The 22,160-nt window shown below is 40.2% G+C and overlaps 1 protein-coding gene across 1 annotated transcript in view; it reads right to left on the bottom strand.

Moving 5' to 3' along the window:
* Positions 1–22,160, bottom strand: part of BTBD9 (BTB domain containing 9) — a 381,962-nt gene that overhangs the window by 61,445 nt on the left and 298,357 nt on the right. Inside the window, exon 9 of the mRNA XM_070586015.1 lies at positions 17,995–18,102. Within this exon, the coding sequence (XP_070442116.1) occupies positions 17,995–18,102 (108 nt within the window). The remainder of the gene's footprint in view (positions 1–17,994; positions 18,103–22,160) is intronic.

Genomic DNA, 22,160 nt, shown 5'->3' on the forward strand with positions numbered 1-22,160 from the left:
AACATGATAGAAGTTCTTATTAAAGGAAAGGAGTATCCCATTTAAGAAGTGATAGGGATGACAACAGCTCTTACACTGCTTTCCCATACCCCTTTGCCCCCACCCTCTCTGCCACGTGCTTTTCCTCCTCAGCCCCTCTTGCCAAACAGAATGGAGACCAGGAGTTGGGAACACTGGTACAAATTTTAGGTCCTCTCTTTGAAAATACAGTTCTGAATTTTCCATAGGGTTTTCCCCCTTACTTTACTTTTCATCCAAGTAAAATTAACAAATCATCTGACCTATACACATTTCTAAAGAAGAACACTGATCATTTCAAACAACTTGGGAAGCTACCCCCAAACCTGAAATCCAAATATCCAACATTCTAAAGGAACCTAAACAGTAACAGCCAAACCATACACAGGGCAAAGCACTTCTGCTTTGAAGGAAAGACCCTCATTTTGATCATGACTGTCTGCCAACACACAATGTTCTATCTGTAGCGGGGGTGGGTCTCCATGTAAAGTTTCTAAGTAAAAGTCATAAGAACTATAAATCCTAATTTAATTAAATCGAACTAAGTAAACCCCAAAGACAACATGCTGGGCTAGAAATCAAATCCCAGTAAACAACTGGAAAATGTGGGCACCAGTGATACTAGGACTCCAGAGATTTCAGTAGAAAATAAGTTGCTCTATTGGTATTTGATTAAAAATCTGCTCCCACCTGAGTCAGTGAATTTCATGTGCAGAGTCGATTCAGTTCCACATGCAGAGAGGCCATTTCAATGGAAGGCCCTATGGGAGGAAGAAAACACAAACAACAGCTCCCGAAACCCCAGAGCCACTGAGATGGGGTATGCGGATTGAGATCTGGGAAAGAAAGGGCTATGGCTGTGCCAAATGAGTGAGAAGCACTTTCTCCGAGCAACACTGTAAATGTTGGGGTCCATAGGAAGCCTGGCCTCCACCCAAGCACACGCTGCTCCCACACCTCACTGATCAGCAGACCAACTTTGTAAAGGTGTGGCTCACTTGCTTTTTAGTTCTAAAAACTGTCTTCATAAACTGCACACTAGTACTTCTCTGATTTGGATGAATTTTTAAGCAGACACAGGAGGCAATCATTCAAGTCTAGTTTGCTTTTTATGTGACCCTTGGAAAGAGTCAGCTGACAGGCGAGTCCTTTTTGACGTGTATGTTGTTTTCGAACTAGACTATAGGCAAGTGGTCTATCTTCTCTTTTCTTCATAACCCCACACAGAGCTCCACACACAGAGAGGATCAATCTATCATTCTGATGAACAAGTCCAACCTTTTGTGCCAAAATGGCACAATCTTTTAAATGTGAGGTCAGCTCCAGTCACGTCGGCATCTTAGTTGCCCCCGTTCACTGATATCCTAGTTTTATCAAGTCAGACACATGGAAGTGCCAGGCAAGAAATCTGCAGGAGACCAGCGTTGTGACAGACAAATCGCAGTGTCCAGTGATCATGGGAGAACCAGGGCTCCCATCAACATGATTCATAAGACTTCTCTGATAGAACAAAATCAACAGCTGCTGGTCTTGCTCAAGCCATCTGATAGGGGTAAGTGGTTACCAAGAGGCCTACAGGGAATGAATGAATAGATAATGCAAGCCATATCTCAGAAAAGGAGAAGATAGTCTGATGAAAAAGCAATCTTAATTTATTACAGAAAAACACTGAATTTTATGGTGTTCTGAGCATCAAAGGTAAGTCAAGAGATGACTTTAAATAGAAGTGGGGAGAGTTACAGTGTAAAGCTTGCATGCGTTTCTCTACTAAATGTATTTCCTAATGATTAAAAAAAAATCAGAGCAAGAAGCCCATCCAATCTTGACACTGTGTGACTCTGGGGAGAAGCGTACCCAGCACAATGGCCCTCTTCCTCTCCCAGGGAAGGGCACCAAGTTATCTAGGGCAAGTTCACTTTATACTTAAGATATAATCTCTTAGAGGAAATTTAAAACAATAACTTGAGACTTGGCAGTTTTATCATCCAAGCTATTGGGCTAGGCTTCAAGCTACTAATCCCTTGAGAAAAAGCACAGCCAGGAGACAGCTAAAACGAGCTTAAGAATGTATATAGTCATTTTATTATAAATGGCTACTTCAGAATCATTTTCTTTGACTTTGACTTTTTTTTTGCTGAGGAAGATTTGCCCTGAGCTAACATCTGTGCCAATCTTCCTCTGTTTTTTAGTATGCGGGCCACAGCACAGCATGGCTGCTAACAGAGTGGTGTAGGTCTACGCCCAGAAACCGAACCCAGGCCACTGAAGTGGAGCATGATGAACTTAACGTCTAGGCCACCAGGGCTGGCTCTGACTTTGACTTTTTAAAGGCAGGATTCACCATTACACATTTTGGACACACTGCAAAAACAACTTTTCAATCTATATTGTGAAAAAAAGATGGCTCTGACAATTCATCATATTGGTGAGGGGAAAAAACCACCCACATTTTGGCTATCACTAAAAGCCAAGCAGAAACCTCCTGTTATCAAGGATAAGTGGAAAATTACTGCTTATTATATGGTATTACACAGTTTACAGAAACTGCAAGTGCTCATTACAAACTGAACATCACACTTATCATCAGAGAGGGCAGCCTGAGCACTGGCACACGCGTGCAGCAAAACACGCTCAAGTTCTGAGCCTCCCTCTGGCTGAGGCTATTGTTTCCAGTACAAAGGTGACAAAGAAGTGAACTGGCAGAGCGCGAGGGCTGCAATCCTGCCATCTCTGGGAAGATCTTCCGTGCTCAAAGGCACACTTGAACTTCCCTCAAGCAGGCTGAAAGGAGAAGGAGCAATCTTTATTTCTCTACCAAGGCCAAGCCCACTTTTTTCTACATAGTATATGCTTCCAGATTTAGCCTGCCACTTGCTCTTATAAATGTTATCCCTACTGATTCACTCAGAGAAGATGTGAGGAATCTAGGTGTGTCAGAGTCCACAAATGCTTCTATTTATATTGGGATCAAGGCCTCTCAGTTCCTACTGGTCATGAGCCGACTGCGAAATCTTAACTAATGAGCCCTAGAGAGGAGGAAAGTGCCCAGCCCAGTGCCTGACCTAGAGTAGTGGCTCAAAATAAGTCTGCTAAGTTAATGGATAGATAAGTAACACATTTTTGAGTTATCATGGGCCCATGCCCCACAAATGGGGGGTTTTAGCAGGGCAATGATTCAATATTAGTTGAATAATAGTCTTAATTAAGGAAGTGGCAAAGGAGAATACAGTGCCTGAGATTATCAGTGTTCCATCCCCAAATATGAAAAGTTTAGAAGACTGTGCCCTGTATTCCCTTCTCATTTCCTTAGAAATTTATAAAGTAAATTAATATTAATATAAGAACATGATATTAATGCAACGTGAAAGTATAAATTTGAAAATAAGACTAGAAATTTAAAAAATGAATGCATCTGTAATTGTAGATAACAGTACATGCACGTCTTACTAAAAGCCTGATTACTACACTAGTTAATATTATCGGGGCTTCCTGTGCTCACAGGGAAACATAACCACATCTGCATGTGCCTGAGGCTTCCCGTGAGTCCACCTGCAGCACCTAGCAACAGGCAGAGGGTGCTGTGATATGAGGGCCTCAGTGGTGCCGTGAGAGCGTGAACTCTGGATCATATCCTCTTGTTGGTTTAAACTTGTGATCTCAACATTAGATTAGTCTAGGTTTGGATTTTCATTTTAATCAGGACAAATGAATTGACAAGATTCAGAAATGTGAAACCAACAAACAAGCTTCCGTGAGCCCCTCCTTCCCACCCTCAGCATACCCTAGAGAAGAGACGATACATTTCAAAACTCCAGCAGTCAGAATTTCTATTAAGCCTACATATCCACTGCCGAATCCTACAGAGAATTCAGTCACTCCCTAGAGAATTAGGAAGGGAAAAAAAGAACAATATAAATAAGTTACTTTCATCTAATAGCAGCAGCACCAACCTGTGCTGCCCTCCTTCGCCTGAGCATGATCCCCACATAGGAAACTCACACTAAAGGCTCTGAGAACCCGAGACGAGGGAATAAGGGGTATTATCCAGCCTTCTTCCCCAGGGGAAAATCCCGAGCTCTCCAGGACAGTTTAATGTGCAGCTCTGCCTGGAGCTGGAAGGCAAACAAGGCAACTACTCCTCATCTCCCCTTCCAGGCCAAGACTGCTAAGACACATCACTAAGAGTACTAGCGTTCTTTTCCTCGGTTTAGGTTTATTACGTGTGCTCCATACTGTTGTATTAATTTGGATAAAGAGGTGAAAAGTGTATGAGCAGAAAACCCTCCCTCACACCCTCCAAAGCAGCTGGTAAACGTGCAATTCCAGATGATCACCACTCTGAAACTACACTTTAAAACTTGGTAAGAAATGTTTATTACTGATACTCAGTACATAATTTACAACACCATGGTGAAATTCACTTACATTCCATTTCAAGGGATCGTGAAAAGATGTCAACTGTGGGGAAAATATGTTTTATGGATCTTGGCTTAAAACAGAGGGAAAAAACACATATGTAAGTCTCTTTTGGTAGAAGGAAACAGTCTAATAAATGGCCTAATGAACAGTGTAATGATTTTTTTTTTTTAAGTAGGCAATAGGAAGGAAAAGAGAAGAAAATCAGAGGCTAATATACTCCTCAACCTGGATAATGAAGCCCTAGGTAATCTGGACTTGACCACTGGTATAGAGACTATATTTTTAAAACCAATTTCTAAAGTATGAATTATGATACAGCTAATAGGCTGGACAAATTAATATTCTGTAGAGGAAGTAGTAGTGATAGCAAGGTAGGAAATCATATGAAAATATAAGTGAATTTCTTTGTATTCCATAGCTTCCATCACACCTTCTGGAAGGTGAGTCTATTTCTGATGTACCTTTTTTTAAATCTGAAGTTCATCGAGTCCTTTGTTTGGGAAATTATCAGTTTTTCTAGCTATAATGTGGGCCAGTGAAGGTTGCTAGGCTCAAATGTATCTTTTCAGAAAAACTTCCCTAACTCCTTGCCATTTTCTGATCATATCTATATTCTTATGACCCTTCTATGTCTGTTTTTCACATGGTCTTATAGGCCATGCAAAATTCTGGACCATGCAAAGAGACTCAGAATCAGGAGATCTGGGTTCTAATCTGGATCCTTCCATTAGATGAAAATTTGGGAAAGGCACTTGTGCCTTCTCAGATTCTCATCTGTCAAATGCGAGGCTTGGATTATGATTCCCAAGGTACTTTCAGTTACAATATTTTATGATTATAGGATCCCGTTTTGTGTTTTACACTTTGTGTATGTGTGTGTGATGGTTCCCAAATGTTTGGAAGTTGTGTATATCCTGTAAGTTCCTTTGGAGAGAAATGTCTTCCTGTTTCTTCAGTATTTTCCCTCACAATGTAGCCTTTACCTACTAGGGTCACTCAGCAAATACTAGATTGAATCAGAGTTGGCTGAGCCATGCGTTTGACTGGACACCTTCTAACTAGAGGCTACTCTGGGAAAATCTGGCCCTGTACCTCCAAGAGGGTAAGTCCTGGTACACCTTGAAAAATGGCTCGATTTTTAAAAAGCAAACCTCCTCCCAGCCTAGCCCTTATTTCCTCTCTTTTCTGAAACAGACCCAAGAAAAAGTGAATGGTATCAAGTTATATGTAAACCAATTACAGCGAGCATTGAGCTAATGGAGCAGTTACTTGTGTTTGGGAGGAGAAAGATCAAGGAAGAACTCACAGAGCATTTTTGGCTAGATCTTGGGATGGGTAGAAACTTAAAGGTCAGCCAGTGAAAATAAAGACAATTAGCTGATCTAAAGCATGGACTCACTTGGCAATAGAAATTGGGCCAGACTGAAAGGAAAGTAGGATACTTGTAAGGAGATAATTAAAAAGGTAAAAGTCAGAAAGTTTAGTGAGAGTCAGAGATATGGTAATTACATATTTAAAATCTGGACATGATGTCTAACAGTGGGGCAGAATATTTGAAAACAAGATGTTTGGGAAAAACTGGTCATGTAGAGACAGAAGATGATGCAGGAAAGGATCTGAGGCTTTTCTCAGTAGACCACTGGAGATGCCTGTACAGGGGAGTAAGGAATCACAGCCAGACCAACCCAGCAACACTGTGCCAGACACGAATGGAAACAGATGCAATCAGAGTAGAGATGCAGGGTAATCCATTAGAGGCCACTACAATACTCTGGGAGGAAGGTATGAGGGTCTGAATTAAGATGGAGGCAATAGGATAGAAATAAAGGATGAAAGGGTAAAAAAAAGAAAAGATTTAGTACCTAACTGGCTGTGGAGGGCAAGGAAGAGGAAAGAGTCAAAGGCATAACAGATGCCCAGGAGAAGGGGGTTGCCAGCAACACAACCAAGGACATCATAGGAGAGGAACTGCTCTATGGGGAAAGATAGCAATGAGTTAGTTTGAAACAAGCTGAGTCCGAGAAGTCATTCTAGAACGGGCCAACATTTAATGGAAAATATGAATGGAAGAGACAGCTGAAGCCAAAAGGATAAATCAGATCGTCAAGGAAGAGCGCCCTTTCAGCTCTGAAATTGTTTCTATGTACATGCTGGAACCCGGAACTCATAGGAACACTTTTTTTCCCTTTTCTTTTTTCAGTCTAGAAAGAAAACATGAGCCTCTTAGTACTCTGGGATAGAGATGAGTCAGCACTAACCATGCATTATTACCAAGATAGCACTTCCGTTAGGACCCAGAGGCAAACCGAGGCAGGTCGCATTAAGAAGATATGATCAAAACTACACTGACCTTCCTTCCTGCTGCCTTTGTTCACTGACTAATGAACAGGCTCTACTTTCCTTTTTTGCAGATGAGCATACTGACCATTTGTTTTTATAAATGGACTTCTAGGACAACTGTTATTCTGGTGTCTCTCTGTGCTCAGTTTGCTTGCTACGTTAGGGTTCTGTGACTCTGACTAGAGGCCCAGTGAGGGGCACTCTGCATTGCTTCACTGGCAGCGCCCATCTCAGGGAAGGGGTTAATCAAGGGTTGGTCATGGTAAGGGGTGCCTCCCGAGCAGCCCTCTGGACAGTGCTGTGGCTGGCCCCTCTGCAGCCATCCTGTAACCATGGGAAGGATCCAGAGCTCCAGGATTTCAGAGCGAGGTCTGCTCTGTTAGACTCTACCCTGCTGGGAGAGGTACATGGAATGCTTTGGCAAGGGTTTTAGAGTTCTTCTCCAGAGATTAAGGCCAGTTTTTTTTTTAACCTTTTACTTTGAAAATCCAGAGAAACAACTGAAACCTACTAACCTGACAAATTTGGGATTTTAAATCAAATCAATTTCCAAAGCGAAAGGGGCACAGCTGGCAAACACTTTTTAAAGCACTTGGCCCCTCCATAAAGAAAAACTTTACTCTAAGAGTGGTTAAAAATAAAGGTAATGGACTTCCAGTCAGTAACCAATCTCAAGTGATAAACTGTTACTGGGGGATCCAAGTCATTAACTTGAGGGGCAAAGATAGATGTGGAGACCAGGGAAAACTGAACCTCTGGCAATGACTGAATCTGCAGAGTAAGGCTGTGAATGAATCAAGGATGACAGATCAATAATGGATTAATAAAGAGAAGTAGGGAAGACACACTCCTAGTCTATAAGGACTACATTATCGGGGCAACAAGCAACTTTTATTCTCTCCCACAAACTTTTCCTTTCTCCATCTGAGCAAGGAAGCAAGGAAGTGACAGGATCTGAGCTAGGATGGACACACTTCCTGATTAAGCCCTGTGAAGACAACAACTTCAGGCAAATGAAACCAACATGTATGCATGACTGGAGACAGAGTGGTAGCACTCATCCATTCATTCATTCAGACAGCAATACAAGTGCTAGTTCCTTGCTAGGCTACCGTGGATAAGAGTGAGCAAAACAGACCACATCCCTGCTCTGATGGGGCTTACATTCTAGTGGGGAAAAACAACCTTATAACTTAATTTAATAACCACACTAAGGAATGGGTCATTGCAAACTGCAATATCAGCTGTGAAGGAAAGTAGCTCGGTTCTATGAGAGGGAATAACAAAGTGATTTGGCTGACATGGGTGGTCAGGGCAGACTTTCCTGAGAAAGTGGCCTTAGAGCTGAGAACAAGGGATAACGGGGGTCAACCAGACAAAGGGCAGGGGTGTGGGCTCCAGACAGAGCCATGGCATTTGCAAGGGCTCTGTGAGAGGACAGAGCATGATGCCTGGTAGGACGTGAAAAGCTGATGTGAACTTGGAGAACAATGCGGGATGAGTCCGGGGAAGCAGGACGGGGCTAGACTGGGTAGGCACTCTAGACCATGTGAAGAATTCTGGTCTTTATCGAGAGAGCAATGGGAAGCCAATTAAGCGTTCTAAGCAGGTATATCAGAGTTGTGCTTGAAAAATCCCACCTGGCTACAGCTAGTAAAGTAAACTTGAGAGAGGGTGCAGAGAGAATGTGTGTGTGTGTGTCTGTGTGTGTGTGTCTGTGTGCGTGCACATGTGTGCGTGCTGGGAGCAGTTAGCAGAGAGGAGTAGAGAGGAGAGAGATGATGGCAGCTGGACTAGCGTGGTCTTGATTGATTTTTGTCATTTGGAATATAATATTAACATGAAAGTTATTTCCATAATAAAAGAAAAATCTTTTTGACCACATATATTTTAAGCGTGCTCACATAGCTCACAAAGAAAGTTTTATTGAGGTATTCTTCATTTTTTTTTAAAACAGGGATGGAAAAAATTATTATCCTCACAGAATAACATGGCTCCTGGGTTAAGCAAGGAAGAGGGAAAAGAGCTCTCGGTTTCTCTCTTCTGGTCATGTGCTATCCAAGGGGACTTCATTTCCTTCTAGCTCCTTCACCTGTCAGTCAGATGTTCTGGGTGGACAGGACCCTCTTCACTGGTGGTCACACAACCTGCTGATAGCTCTATATTTAGAACTCAGTTCACATACTTAGCATCAAAGTTTACTTTCCACATGGCTTCCAACATATGGGTAAATTTTTGCATAAAAACTTTCTGCAGTACAAAAGATAAATCCTTCTCTAGATGGGCAGGTATGAATCAATGACTCCCAAGTGATGTTTTCTACTCCAAAATATTCATCTACTCACGGAACTTCCTAACCTCACAAACCAGTGCTTGATTAACAAGTGTCTCCCAGTCTCGTCTAAGAGAGAGATGCTTCCACAGGGCAGGCTCGGAAAGCTCATCATTAACACAGGAGTCTGCCTACTAGCAGACTTGTCCTCTGTGTGTGTGTGTTTTATCTGAATTCTGTTAATTTTTCCCATTCCTCTTACAGGTACATGTTTCTTTATCATTCAAGTTCTAAAACTCTTGACAAAATTAACACCCAATGTTTGCCCTTTAAAAAAAAAACGAGGAAAGAACATGACTGGCTTTTTTCATTACTGTCAAATGCTGTGTAGAAAAATGGAATTAAGTATGAAAGGGGAAAAATAAAATCTCCATCCAGCATGTAAAAGTGACAATTACACAACCAGAGCCCTTTAATTGACTCACACTTCAAGCAGGAGCAAGGAAGCACACTCCCAACCTTGCAGGGCAGGGATCTGAGGAGAGCAGCTCGTCTGTTACCACAGCAGAGACTCGTAAGAAATAGCAATATTTCAGTACAGGACCCATGTGACAGCCAAGAGCTGCAATCCCGTCCTGGAAACTAAAACTTGACACTAGACATGAACTTCTTCTCATCAGCAGTCTCAACAGGGAAGACAATTCCTCCTTTAAAACCAAACCCACTCGCCTTCTATTGCATCATATTAGTGACCCCAAGCCCTTTACATACAATCCCCAGGTCACATGATTTGCAGTGACCTCCTGGAACTAACCCAAGATTCTCATTTTGTTAAGTGTCAGGCTAAGAAACAAAGCTGGTGGAAAGAAAGCTTTCTCAACTTTATCACTAACAATGGCAAAGATGATGCAGGCAAGGTAAACAGTCTAGGTTTAAATGTCCTGTTTTTCAATCTTGCTACCCTTTGCAAGAGTTTACTGAGGCTGTGACTCTCCACCTTTAATTTATACCATTGTGCTCAACCACTGAAGCACTTAGAAAAAGAAACATGACTCCCGTTCTAAGATTCCTAGGGAATAAATAGCACCAGCCACAGAAACAGCTCAGAACAGACCGCTGCCCTTCCCCAGGACTGAATGACAGTATATTCAGCAAGGGGGGCACACTGCTTCTCAGCTATGAAGACCATGATGCTTAAGACCGGGGAGCAGACGAGCTGATCCCACAGAGGCCTTTCCAGGTGACACAGAGACTGTCAAAGTGCTTCTCAGGGAAGGCACAGGGGAGAAATCTGTAAAGTTAGGACGCCGTAGAAATTGCCTGCTCCAACGTCTCAAGTAGGCCAGGCCCCTCTGAGAGGGGAAAGCCAGGTGGAAATGGACTTTTGAAGTCCTGGGGATAGGTAAAAGGAAGAAGTGCTCTCGGAGACCTGGGCTTTAAGAGGCCCCAGGGGAGCAGCACAAGGAGAATATAGCTCAGGTGTCCTTTTCAGGGAAGCACAACTTGTGCTTGGGTAAGTGGCTTCAAGGTTCTGAAAAGCTACTGGGATATTGCTGTGTACAGCACTTATTTAATTTCTTTAATTTATTGCTGGCAGTGAATAAACCATACCACCCTGCCAGCATATGCTACTCAAATAATGGCAAGGACAAACATCGATAAAACATTTACGGCTGCAGCAAGAAAAAAAATCTTTTTCAAATAAAGTTTTCTTTTCAATTTTAAAAGAAATACATGTAAATTGGTCAAAAATCTAGAAAACTAGAAATAATTTCCATAATTCTAATACACAAAGCCAACCATTATTAACATTTTGGTATATTTCCTTCTGGCTTTCTTCTTCCATAATTTTTTTTCCTACTTGTAATAATACTTCTATAATTTTGTACCCTGCTTTAAAAAAAGTCTTATTATGTAAGTATTTTCTTAAGTTATTAAAAACTCTTTACGACATCATTTTTAATGAACACTTATGTTGGAGATGAAAACTTATTCACAAGGGAATCTGAATAGTATATCTGGCAGGCAGACAGAAATTCTGTGAGAAAATTAAGTTAAAAGCTAGAAACACTAGCTAGGTCTAGATTATGACCACAGAATTCTCAAGTGGAAAGAGAAAATTTTCAGCATTACCCAATTCTTTATATCTAATCATCTACATTTGCCAAAATGTTTGCCAAGGGCGTAGTCTTGGACAGATGATGGCAGGCAGAATTGTTAGTCAATGGGACAATGACAAAGCGAAGAAATGGCTAAAAAATGAATATGAATGAGGTCAATATGCTAAGGAGTACATGCTGGGAGGAAAGAAGACAGCTACGTAACATGGGAGAAATGCAGACAGGCACAAAGAAGGGAATGACACGGATCTGGGATCCCTAGGGAGTATCAACAGGCCACGCAGCAGAGCTTTTGGGAAATTAGGTTCAAGATGGCTGGCACTGTAGGCACATTTACCTTTCTCCCTTCCTGGAAACTAATGAGGAGACATCAAAGAAATACAAAGGGAATACATTCATAAGGTGTTGCAAACTGTAGGGAAGGAAATTAGCAAGTCAAGATTTTGATGAACTTCTAGAAAATGGTAGGTGGATGAAATATTACTCATAAAACTGACGGGAACTGGCAGATTGCCATATCGAAGCAAACTGAGCAGGACGGATGAAAAATGACCCACATCTGGCCATATCATTGTGAAATTTAAGACCTCCAAGGAGGAAGAGAAGATCCTAAAGGCTACTATCAGGAGAAATAAATCATACAAAGAATAAAGATCAGAATGATATCACTTCTCATCAGCAACATTAGATGCTAGATGGCAATAAATCTAAGCTTTCGAAATTCTGAAGGAAGTGAATTCTATACCCAGTCAAACTATGATTCAGGCATGCAAGAATTCTGAAAATTTGCTTTCCACATTCCCTTTCTGAAAAAAATTACCTACAGATTTACTCTGTGCAATGCTCAAGAGGTTTAACTAAGACCCAACCAACTCATATTTGGCTTCAGATTCACCCAGGAGAAAGAGAAAAGGAAACACAGCATGCCACTAGGGTAGCAGCAGGTACTTCTCCTCAGTGGGAGTTCTTGTAGCAGGCTACACAATTGTACAGGAGCTATTCCTGTTGGCACGCAGGTGACAGCTCAGGTGAGAATGCACAAGACTCACACTGGGCAGGCGTGCAGCCACTCTGGCTTAGAAGTCTTATATTCCAAATCGCCCTGTAACCACGCCATAAACACAGATCCCAGAATTTTCACGAGGGCTGTGCCTAGTCACAAGTCATCACACTCAGGAAACCCAAACTTGTGGCTTCCACCTAGATATTTACAGTCCTCCCAGGCCAGATGCAATTTACCAACCAGGGGTAACTTTTTTCATAAGCAAAGCTGCCCAATAACACAGCTGTCACTCCACTTCTATCAAGTTTTCAGGGAACAGACCTAGAAGGGCAACTGGGCCCAGGGTCAGTATCTCACTGCAAAGCAAAAAGGGTTTGTTTACCCTTTGCCCACATTCTACAGAAAGAAAAAGAAACATAAGAAATAGTGGAACCAACTTAGGTAGGAAAGAAAAAGAAATTTTAGGATCACAGCTGTAGAGTAGGCCTCGGAAGCAGTCTGTTCAAAATTAACCAAAGAACAAACAGAATGCCTCAGAAGCTTCTGTAACAGGAAAAAGCAGCAATTAGGAACTGTAGGAAACAAAAAGCTGGCTAACATGAAGCTAGTTATTTTTATTTGTGGAATAATTCTGAGTAAGAAAATCGAATCTATTAGATGTGAACACAGAACAATTCTTCTGAGAGGCACAAGTTTAGTGACATAGAATAATATTTCCCTCATCACAGATCTGAAGAATTACTAAACGTGTAGTGAACAATGTTTATATAATCATAATATTATAATTAGTTTTTAGTAATTTTCCCTTTTCAGGATCAATTTAAATGGAAGATTTAACTATAAGTTACAGAACAGAAAATAAATATCATAAATCTTTACAATGTCAATGTGGTGGGACAGCTAACAGAAGATGGGGAGAGGGAGAAGGAAATGCAGGGACGGTAATTTCTTCATTAACATCATAGAGAGTCAAGAAATACTGTCTAGGGGCTGGCCCCGTGGCCACGTGGTTAAAGTTCCATGTGTTCCACTTTGGCGGCCAGGGTTCACAGGTTTGGATCCTGGGCACAGACGTATTCCAACCATCAGCCATGCTGTGGAGGCATCCCACATACAAAATGGAGGAAGACTGGCACAGATGCTAGCTCAGGGCGAATCTTCCTCACCAAAGGTGGGGGAGAAATATTGTCTGCAATTGATGGGTCAAAAAAGAGAAGGTTAAGTATGTTGTTTAATTTTAAAAGCTAAGAAATAGCAGAACTAAAAAGAAAAACATAACTAACAAAAAATGAGGACTGGTTAAGTGAGCTAAATTCCTCATTTTTTTATGGCAAGGAGTTAGCAAAGCTGATAAATTAATAACACAGATATAAAAACATTATTTATAGTTGGGAAGTTACAAAAACTAAAAAAATAGTCAAAAGTAGCTACTTCTGAGGAATAGAACAGAGATGAGAGGGTAAAATTTTATTTTTCACTTTCATCTTTTTTATTGTTTAAATTATTTTCCATGTGTATGTTTTACATTTTTAATTAAAAAAAACTGATGTTAGGATCTTACTGTATTGACATGGATTTAGGGTTCAACAATTTAGAGGACATTAGAGAAAAGGAATCAATGATTGGAAAGTGAAGTCTTTTGAAATAAGGTTAAATGGTACAGGATTAGATTATGTGAAAACAGAGAGGTAAAAAGTAATTTTATAAAATCAGTCACTGCATTTGTGACAACATGGATAAACCTTGAGGGGCATTATGCTAAGTGAAATAAGTCAGACAGAGAAAGACAAATACTGTATGATCTCACTTACATGTGAAATCTAAAAAACAAACGAACTTACAGAAACAGAAGAGATTGGTGGTTGCCAGAGGTGGGGGCGGGGGAGGGAAACAGGTGAAGGTGGTCAAAAGGTACAAATTTCCAGCTATAAGATAAATAAGTTCTTGGAAGGTAATGTACTGCACAGTAACTACAGTTAACAAAACTGTACTGTATATTTGAAAGTTGCTAACAGAGTAGATCTTAAAAGTTCTTATCACAAGAAAAAAATTGTAAGTAGGTGAGGTGATGGATGTTAACTCACTGTGGTAATCATTTCACAATACATACGTATCATCAAATCATTATGTTGTACACCCTAAACTTATATAATTTATATATTGATTATATGTCAGTAAGCTTGAAAAAAACCAAAATCAGCCAATACAAGAACAGGATTATCTATGATAGAAAATGAGCCTTTACCCTGAAAGCAAAACAAGAAAAGCTCGCACGGCAGCAGAAAGGACTCAAGATACTACTAAAGGAGAGTATCCTGCCCCAGGAGCAGGCACTCAAGGCAGATGCTGGAGAATCTCACTCCCTAGGAATTCGTCAGAGGATAGCAAAAATCTGTCCTCTGACTTCTTGACCCGGTGGAATGCTAGCAAGAGGCAGCGCTATGATCCTTAAAGATCGTGTAGAATTTCATTTATAACATGGCTCACATACTTTATTTCAATAAAAAACAGGCTATAATTCTTAAGTCCTCTCTTGAAGATTGCTCTGGAGTATATTAATTAAAAAGGAAACTCTTTCCTCTTTTATCATCTGCATATCTTCTATTATATTTCTTAAGGGCTACCTCAAAAACGGGAAACACAAAGGATTCAGGTTATGCCTAGAGATATAAAATGATAACCTTTGGCCCCACTGACTGTTAGAGGGTTAACAGGCACTTGCCTTCTTGCTACTATACTTGTTCTTCCAATATATCATTTATTTATTAATTGGGAAAACACTGCTGTAGCATCAAGTGCTAACATACAAACTTAAAAACAGATAAATTATCTAAATCTACCAACTAATGGGAACAAAAAATTAAAAAGAGGAAAAAAGGATGCTGATGACCTAATGGGAGAAGATCTAATGAATGAATGGGGTTTTGAATCAAGAAAAATACCCATTTAAATAAATATAAAATCATTATGATATGCACATAATCAGTAGTTAGTCAACCAGTTCTTGCTAAAAATCTACATTGTATAACACCTTCAAGGGGGACATAAAAGAAAGAGATGAGGAATCCAATTTACAACACATAAAATGACAGAAGAGATGGATGATGGTAACCAGTGAGATGTGTAAATGATGAGGAAGCAGAGGGTCTGGCCTGTGAGCTGTGTACCCAATAAGCACTGACTCTGGAAAGATAAATGGGTGGTTGTTCATGGGCCTTGAAGAACTCCTATTGTATAACAAGGGTTCTAGGAACTTGGAAATGTTAATCACTTCATTTCTCAGTTTTCATCACCCAGCTTGGTTTAGCCCTTTCTAGTAATGATTTGGGGTACTAGGAGGCAATGTGGTACAGTGGAAAGAGCCCTTCATTTTCTTTCTTTCTTTCTTTCTTTTTTTTTGCTGAGGAAGACTAGCCCTGAGCTAACATCTTTTGCCAATCTTCCTCTTTTTTTTTTTCACTTGAGGAAGATTAGCCCTAAGCCAACATCTATGCCAATCTTCCTCCACTTTATATGTGGGTCGCTGCCTCTGCATGGCTGACGAGTGTAGGCCCATGCCCAGGATCCAAACCTGCAAACCCAGGCTGCTAAAGAAGAGCACACTGAATTTAACCACTACACCACAGGGCCGGCCCTGCTTCATTTTCTTTTATAAAATGTGGACAATATACCACAAGGTGTTTTGTATTCTGGAAAAAATGAGATAAAATATATGAAAGTAATGGAATACTAGTTAGTAAATAATTGTTAGTTTTCTTATGCTATGGCAGAGTGGCTACAAGATTTGTGCTCTACTGAGAAGTGGCTGCCCAGGCAGGAACTGACTACATTTCCCAGTCATACTAGCATCTAGTGTGCAACTGACTATGCTCACTACACCCAGGCCAAGGCTGTTTAGAACCAGGTATGTGTTCTCTCTGTTCTCTCGCCAGCTGCCAGCTAGATGCAGATGATGCTGATGAGGTACTAGATAACGGCACAACCACAAGAAGGAAGACCCCTGGGTCCTCATTCACCTGTGGAGAGGAGCCTCTTGACAATCAGGGACACCCATACTGACTGTTACATGACTAAGAAATAAACTATGTGTTAAGCCACTGAAATGCTGAAGCCACTACTTGTTATAGTAGCAAGTGTTACCCTAGCCAACACAAACATGCTATATGGTAATTACTATAATAATAATGGTGAGTGTCAGACATTGCATTAAGAAGCCATCATTAATGCAATTATGAAATCTTGGCCAAATAAATACACGAAAAGATGTTCAACATCATTAGCCATCAGGAAATGCAAATCAAAACCACAGTGAGATGTCACTTCATTTCCACTAGGATGGCTATGAACAAAAAGAAAGACAATAACAAGAACTGGCAAGAATGTGGAGAAACTAGAACGCTCATATACTGCTGGTGGGAATATAAGATGGTGCAGCTGCTTTGGAAAATTTGGCAGTTCCTCAAAAATTGAAACATAGAATTACCATAAAACCCAACAATTCTAATCTTAGGTGTACACTTGGGAGAACTGAAAAGATATATTCATGCAAAAACTTGTACAGGAATGTTCATAGTAGCCATACTCATAATAGCCAAAAAGTGTAAACAATTCAAATGTTCATCAACGATGAAAGGATAAACAAAATGTGATATAAATATTTCCATATGATGGAATATTATTCAGTAGTAAAAAGGAATAAAGTTCTGAAACATGCCACAACCTTGAAAACGTTACAAAAGATCACATACTATATGATTCCATCTATATGAAATGTCCAGAATACACAAATACCTAGAGACAGAAAGTAGATTATTGGGTGCTGGGGCTGTGGGAGCTGGAGGGAAATGAGGAGACTGCTCATGGGTAGGTGGTTTCTTTTTGGGGTGATGAAAATGTTTTGGAACATTAGATAGTAGTGATGGTTGCACAACTCTGTGAATACACTAAAACCCAGTGAATTGTACAATCTAAAAGCATGAATTTTATGGTATGTGAATGATATCTCAATTTAAAAAAAAAGAAATCTCAGCTATTTGCTTTGTCTTGACTCCCAGAGAATCTGGCTCTACACAAAAAGGCACTGAGCTCTTTTCAAGTAATGACTAAGAAAAAGTATGAGAGAATCTTCTAAGATGCTGCAAATGTGCTAATTTTGAGCTGAATGGTAGTCACATGGGCATATGTACATATAAATATTCATTCTAGGCATGATTCTAGGCTGGTCAGAACCCACAGAATCCTTCCTCCTGGCTTCCCTCACAACCAGGCAAGCTCAAAGAGCCCCAACACCATATGCATGAAATGCCTCTGTTCGTCTATGGCGACCTAAGGTACAAGCTTTCCCTAGTTTGGGTAACAGTGTAGCTAACACGGAGATGAGATAAATATTTAAAGCTAACCCCGAGAATGAGATGAGGGTGCGGAATAGGATAGCATCCCAGAATAACTACTAAAGTGTGTATCGTATCAGCAAAATTCTCTAAGGGAAGAAAGAAGTCCTAAAGATGTAGAGTGGGATGTGGTGGGAGGACCCAAGAGAGGATTGTATATGCAAAGTATCTTTCTTTTCTCTGCTTAGGTACATGCCATATTCAAAAGTCAAGTTCAAACCAAAAAATAAGGAAAGCTTGTGTGGTCATATAAAATAAATTCTCATCTAAGTACTTAATAGTCAAAACTGAAGTAAAGGATCACAGGAACATCTTCAACGTCCAAATAAGGATATAATTTGGTGATTCCATGAATCTTCATTGGAACCTTGTGAAGCCATCAGAAAAACTGTCTTTTAAATTGGAATAAACTCCTGAAATGACAAAACTTACTTGCAGGAGACTTTAGTTCTGTCGGCTACCATGGTCCACTGTTGCTGGTTGGTGGAGACCTCAACGTAGTAGCTATAGCTTCGATCGTCACAGTCCCAGAGTAATAACCTGAATCAAGGGAAAAACATAAGAATGCCATGAATGCTGTAACTGGCTGCAGGCATAAGGGAAGCTATGTCTACTCTATCCCTCCCACCTGTCTCATTTTCCCACCACACTTCCGGAACTGGAGAAAGAAAGTAAATCCTCAAACAAAAGTATGAAGAGAGAAGGTGGGGACAGTACACAGCTTTCAGAAAGGTTTTAGACAGCATAAACAGATCACCCCTACTGATTCCCTTCAATTCTCCTGAGTAGTGAATCTCTTGAAGTACTCTGAGTGAATCAGACAGGATTCCACACTATTGTTTTTAAGTGTCCAATAATTCTGCTCTTACATTATGCCAGCTTGCCTGATAAGAAAGCGAATCATTTCCCTCATTAGTCATTTCCTCGAATATTACTCTAGTCTTTCAGCATTTTTATGCAGCTAGCCTATGTTAATTTATATTTATGTTGAACAACCTAAAAGTGTAGTTTTTGCTTTATGTTTGTCTGGCTCTCAGAATGATTATGAGCCTTTTAGAAAGATCTTTCTCTTTTTAAAAAATTTGACTCCAAATGCAGCCTCTGTTCATAGTGTGTGTTCCACACATGTTCTGGGCTGAAGTCATTCATAACTCTGCCAAGATTAAAACCAGGAAAAACCTTCAAATTAATTAATCATTGTCTTTACTTGACAGCCCTGGTAACAGGCTCTTTGGGAGTCAATGTTGAGGCTATTTCCCCAATGGGATTTTGGATTCTCATAATCCCTATCCTTCTGGATAATCAAGAGCGAGTGTTTCTACCAGTGTATCCAGATGAAAATAATCAGTCCCTTTTGGGGTAGATCTAATCAGATCTCGAAATATTTCATGGAGAAAGACTGCCCTGAAGATACGGCATATGGAGACGATAAAAAGGAAGACCAATTATGAGTATCATAAATGCTCTTGCAGAGATTCTTGGAGTGACAACATATTGCAAGAATTTTTAAAGTGTGCATATTGTATCTCCTAGTAGCTTATTCTATAAAGTCCTCCAATTTGTTTCAAGGAAAATTATTGTTTAAAAATTATTTTATAATTTTTTAATTTAAAATTATCATTTTAAAATCACCTGTAATTCTAGTAATTTTATAAACACATACACATGGTACAAATTGTAACTTGCTTCTTTTGCTTAATGATCTATTATGAACACCTTTTTGTATCATCAAATATTCTTCCTTATCATATGTACTGGCTTCATAGCATTTCACTATATGGATGTCTCTTAATTTATTTAATCAGTCTCTTATTATAGAACACTTGCATAGTTGATAATATTGCACTGTTAAGCAAACTCTGTGATGAACAGTCTTAAGCTAAACCTATGGTTACCGCCTTTCAAAGTTTCTGTAAGTGAAGCTCCTGGAGCAGGCATGTGAGGCCTTGACACATATTACAAAACAGCTGCACACCACTCCCCTCTCCCCAAACAAAACTCTATACCAATCGATACTCACACTACCAGCAGTGCACAACAAATGCCTGCTTCTGGGCATGATAACCAATATTGTGTAATATTTTTAAAAATATTGCCAATTGGATAGATGAAATATATCTCATTAATTTGCAGCTTTTTACTTATTACTGAACTTTGAACAGTTTACCCATTTTCTACTTATATTTATCTTTTTGTTAATGACTTACAAGATGCCCTCTATATTTAAAGGATATTAATCCACTGCCTATTGTAATTTGCATGCTGAAGATATTAATTTTTATTAGCCTAGTCTATCGATCTTTACCTTAATAATTTCTCCTGGCCTAAATTCTTTTTTCTGAACAGCAGCCAAATGCATATACTGGTTGAGACATCTCCTCTCTATTCCTCTATTAAGAGTCCCTAGGGGCAGGAAATGTGGGGTCACGGTGACTTCTGAGTAGAAAAGGGACACTGATGGATCTGAGGTTATGAAGCCTAGGCCTCAGACTCACCTACACTCTGCAGTTTTTAAGGGAGATTCTAATTCAGGTGCCAGGATGCATATTTGCTTGGAATGTAGGCTTAGGCAGGAATAAAAACCCCTTTGTTGATTCAGCTGAAAAAAGTAAGCACAGCCTAAGGACACGAAAGGAAAAACTGGCTCAATTTCTTTTTTTCCATGGAGAGGAATTTTGTTCTAATAAGGCACAACTGAAAACCCACCAACTCCCTTCACTTCTTTCCCTGCCAGCAAAGTCTGTTCCTATGTCTTTGCACCTGCAACAACACAGATATTTCTGGCCTGTAATCTGCTGGGGAATGTTTGCCCAGTGAGCTCGCCCAGGACAGACATGCTCCCTCTGACTTTAACTGACAGGAGTTCCTCAAACATACTCCCACATGTACATACTTCCACCATACATCAGAAGCCATTTTCAAAAGGGGTTGAATAAAGGAAGTCTCTGGCCAAGATCTACTGATGCAGATCGGGTCTGTGTTTAGCTGTTGCCACCAGCCCCTCTATCCAATGAGCGCTGCATGAAACACCTGATGAAATGAAACGTGGTCTCCGCCATCTTCCCTTATTCTCACTGTGGAGTTTCCCTTAAAAGCAGTGAAGCGCTGGGCTTTTTTTAATTGATTAGCAGATGTGATTTTGCTTACAACTTCCATAAATGCTCTGGCCGGCTGCATACCATTGATTACTGGGGTTCAGTTCACAGCAACTAATTGCTCTTCTTGCTGGTGTTTTGATACAAAATTCAATAGCGAATATGTTTTCAAAACTCTTGTCTTTGTGGCTTGAGTCAGAAGTGACTCGAGGCAAACCCAGTGGACTGAGTTTTCCCTTCTTTAAAATAATTGGTCTCTCATCAGTCTGTGAAGAAAGTTTCCAAATTGTAGCATTCTAATTGGAAAGTCTGCATTATGCATGCGATGACAAACTATGTTGTGCTGAATGGCATTTTTCTCATCCCTTTCTTAAGGGATTAATTCTGTGCCAGATTGTGAACAATGGCTGAGCTTTCACAGTTGAGATCAACAGCTTCTGCACTGTACTGGTGTCTTTTAGACTGGCAGCAAGTGTCTGTTTTGCCTGTTTCCAAATGTCCCTCTTTCACAGGAGACTCCACCGGATGCCTGGGGCCATGACTGCTGCTGTTGCAGAGTTTTCTCATTTGGGTGAAAACAGACAACTAAGGGAAGATCAACTGCCAGGATCTTAGTAACAATAATAATAATAATTTATATCATCAAATCCATTTCTAATCTCTCAGCCAAAATCAAAGATACTTTGACATCAAAAATTTGTACAGACTATTCTGTATTAAAGATCTTCAGAAATTAAGTTCTTTAGAAATAACTGTCTTCCATTCAACAATTCAACAAATATTTACTGAGTATTGACTAATGACATTAGGTAAGTCACTTAACTTACTTGTTCTTCAGTTTCATCTCTTGTGAAACGAAAGGACTAGATTTAATGGTTTCTAAGGGCTCTTCCAGTTCTAACATTTTATAATTCTCTGCAACAGCATATGCAGTAGGGGTGGCTTTTTTGGGGCATATCTGTCCATTACACAGTAACTCCTCTCTCTAAGAAGTGTTTCTGGCCCAACCTTGAGATGGACATGGGGGGTTCTGAGTTTGGTTTGTAGACCTGACTGCATTCTAGGAAGACACATGACCCATCCTGGGCCAATCAGATTTTGTCTCTCAAAAATTTACAATTATGTGAGATTCCAGCTGAATTGCCCCTGTTCACTTTGTGCAGATTAATAACGGAAACCTTAACTAAGTTGGAGTAGGAAGGCCTGTAGGGGAAGCTCTCACTCCCTATCACACATCGTCAATTACACCAAACAGGAAGAGAGAAACGCTTGCACTTTGAACAGGAAGTAAAACTACTTTACTACTGAAGGAAGACTTCTCTCCCCAACCAGCAACAGCGTGGCCAATGAGAAGCCACTGCTGCCCTGAACTGCTACTTTCCTCAATGGACATTCCTTTTCAACAGGCCCTCCCAACTCTCCCTTTTTCTTTATAAAGGCAGCTCTCCTCCTTTGTTCTCCGGATTTGCCTATGGTTTACCATAGCGTGCATATCTAAATTGC

This window comes from Equus przewalskii, chromosome 19, assembly GCF_037783145.1.
Source record: "Equus przewalskii isolate Varuska chromosome 19, EquPr2, whole genome shotgun sequence".
Taxonomy (NCBI): Eukaryota; Metazoa; Chordata; class Mammalia; order Perissodactyla; family Equidae; genus Equus; species Equus przewalskii.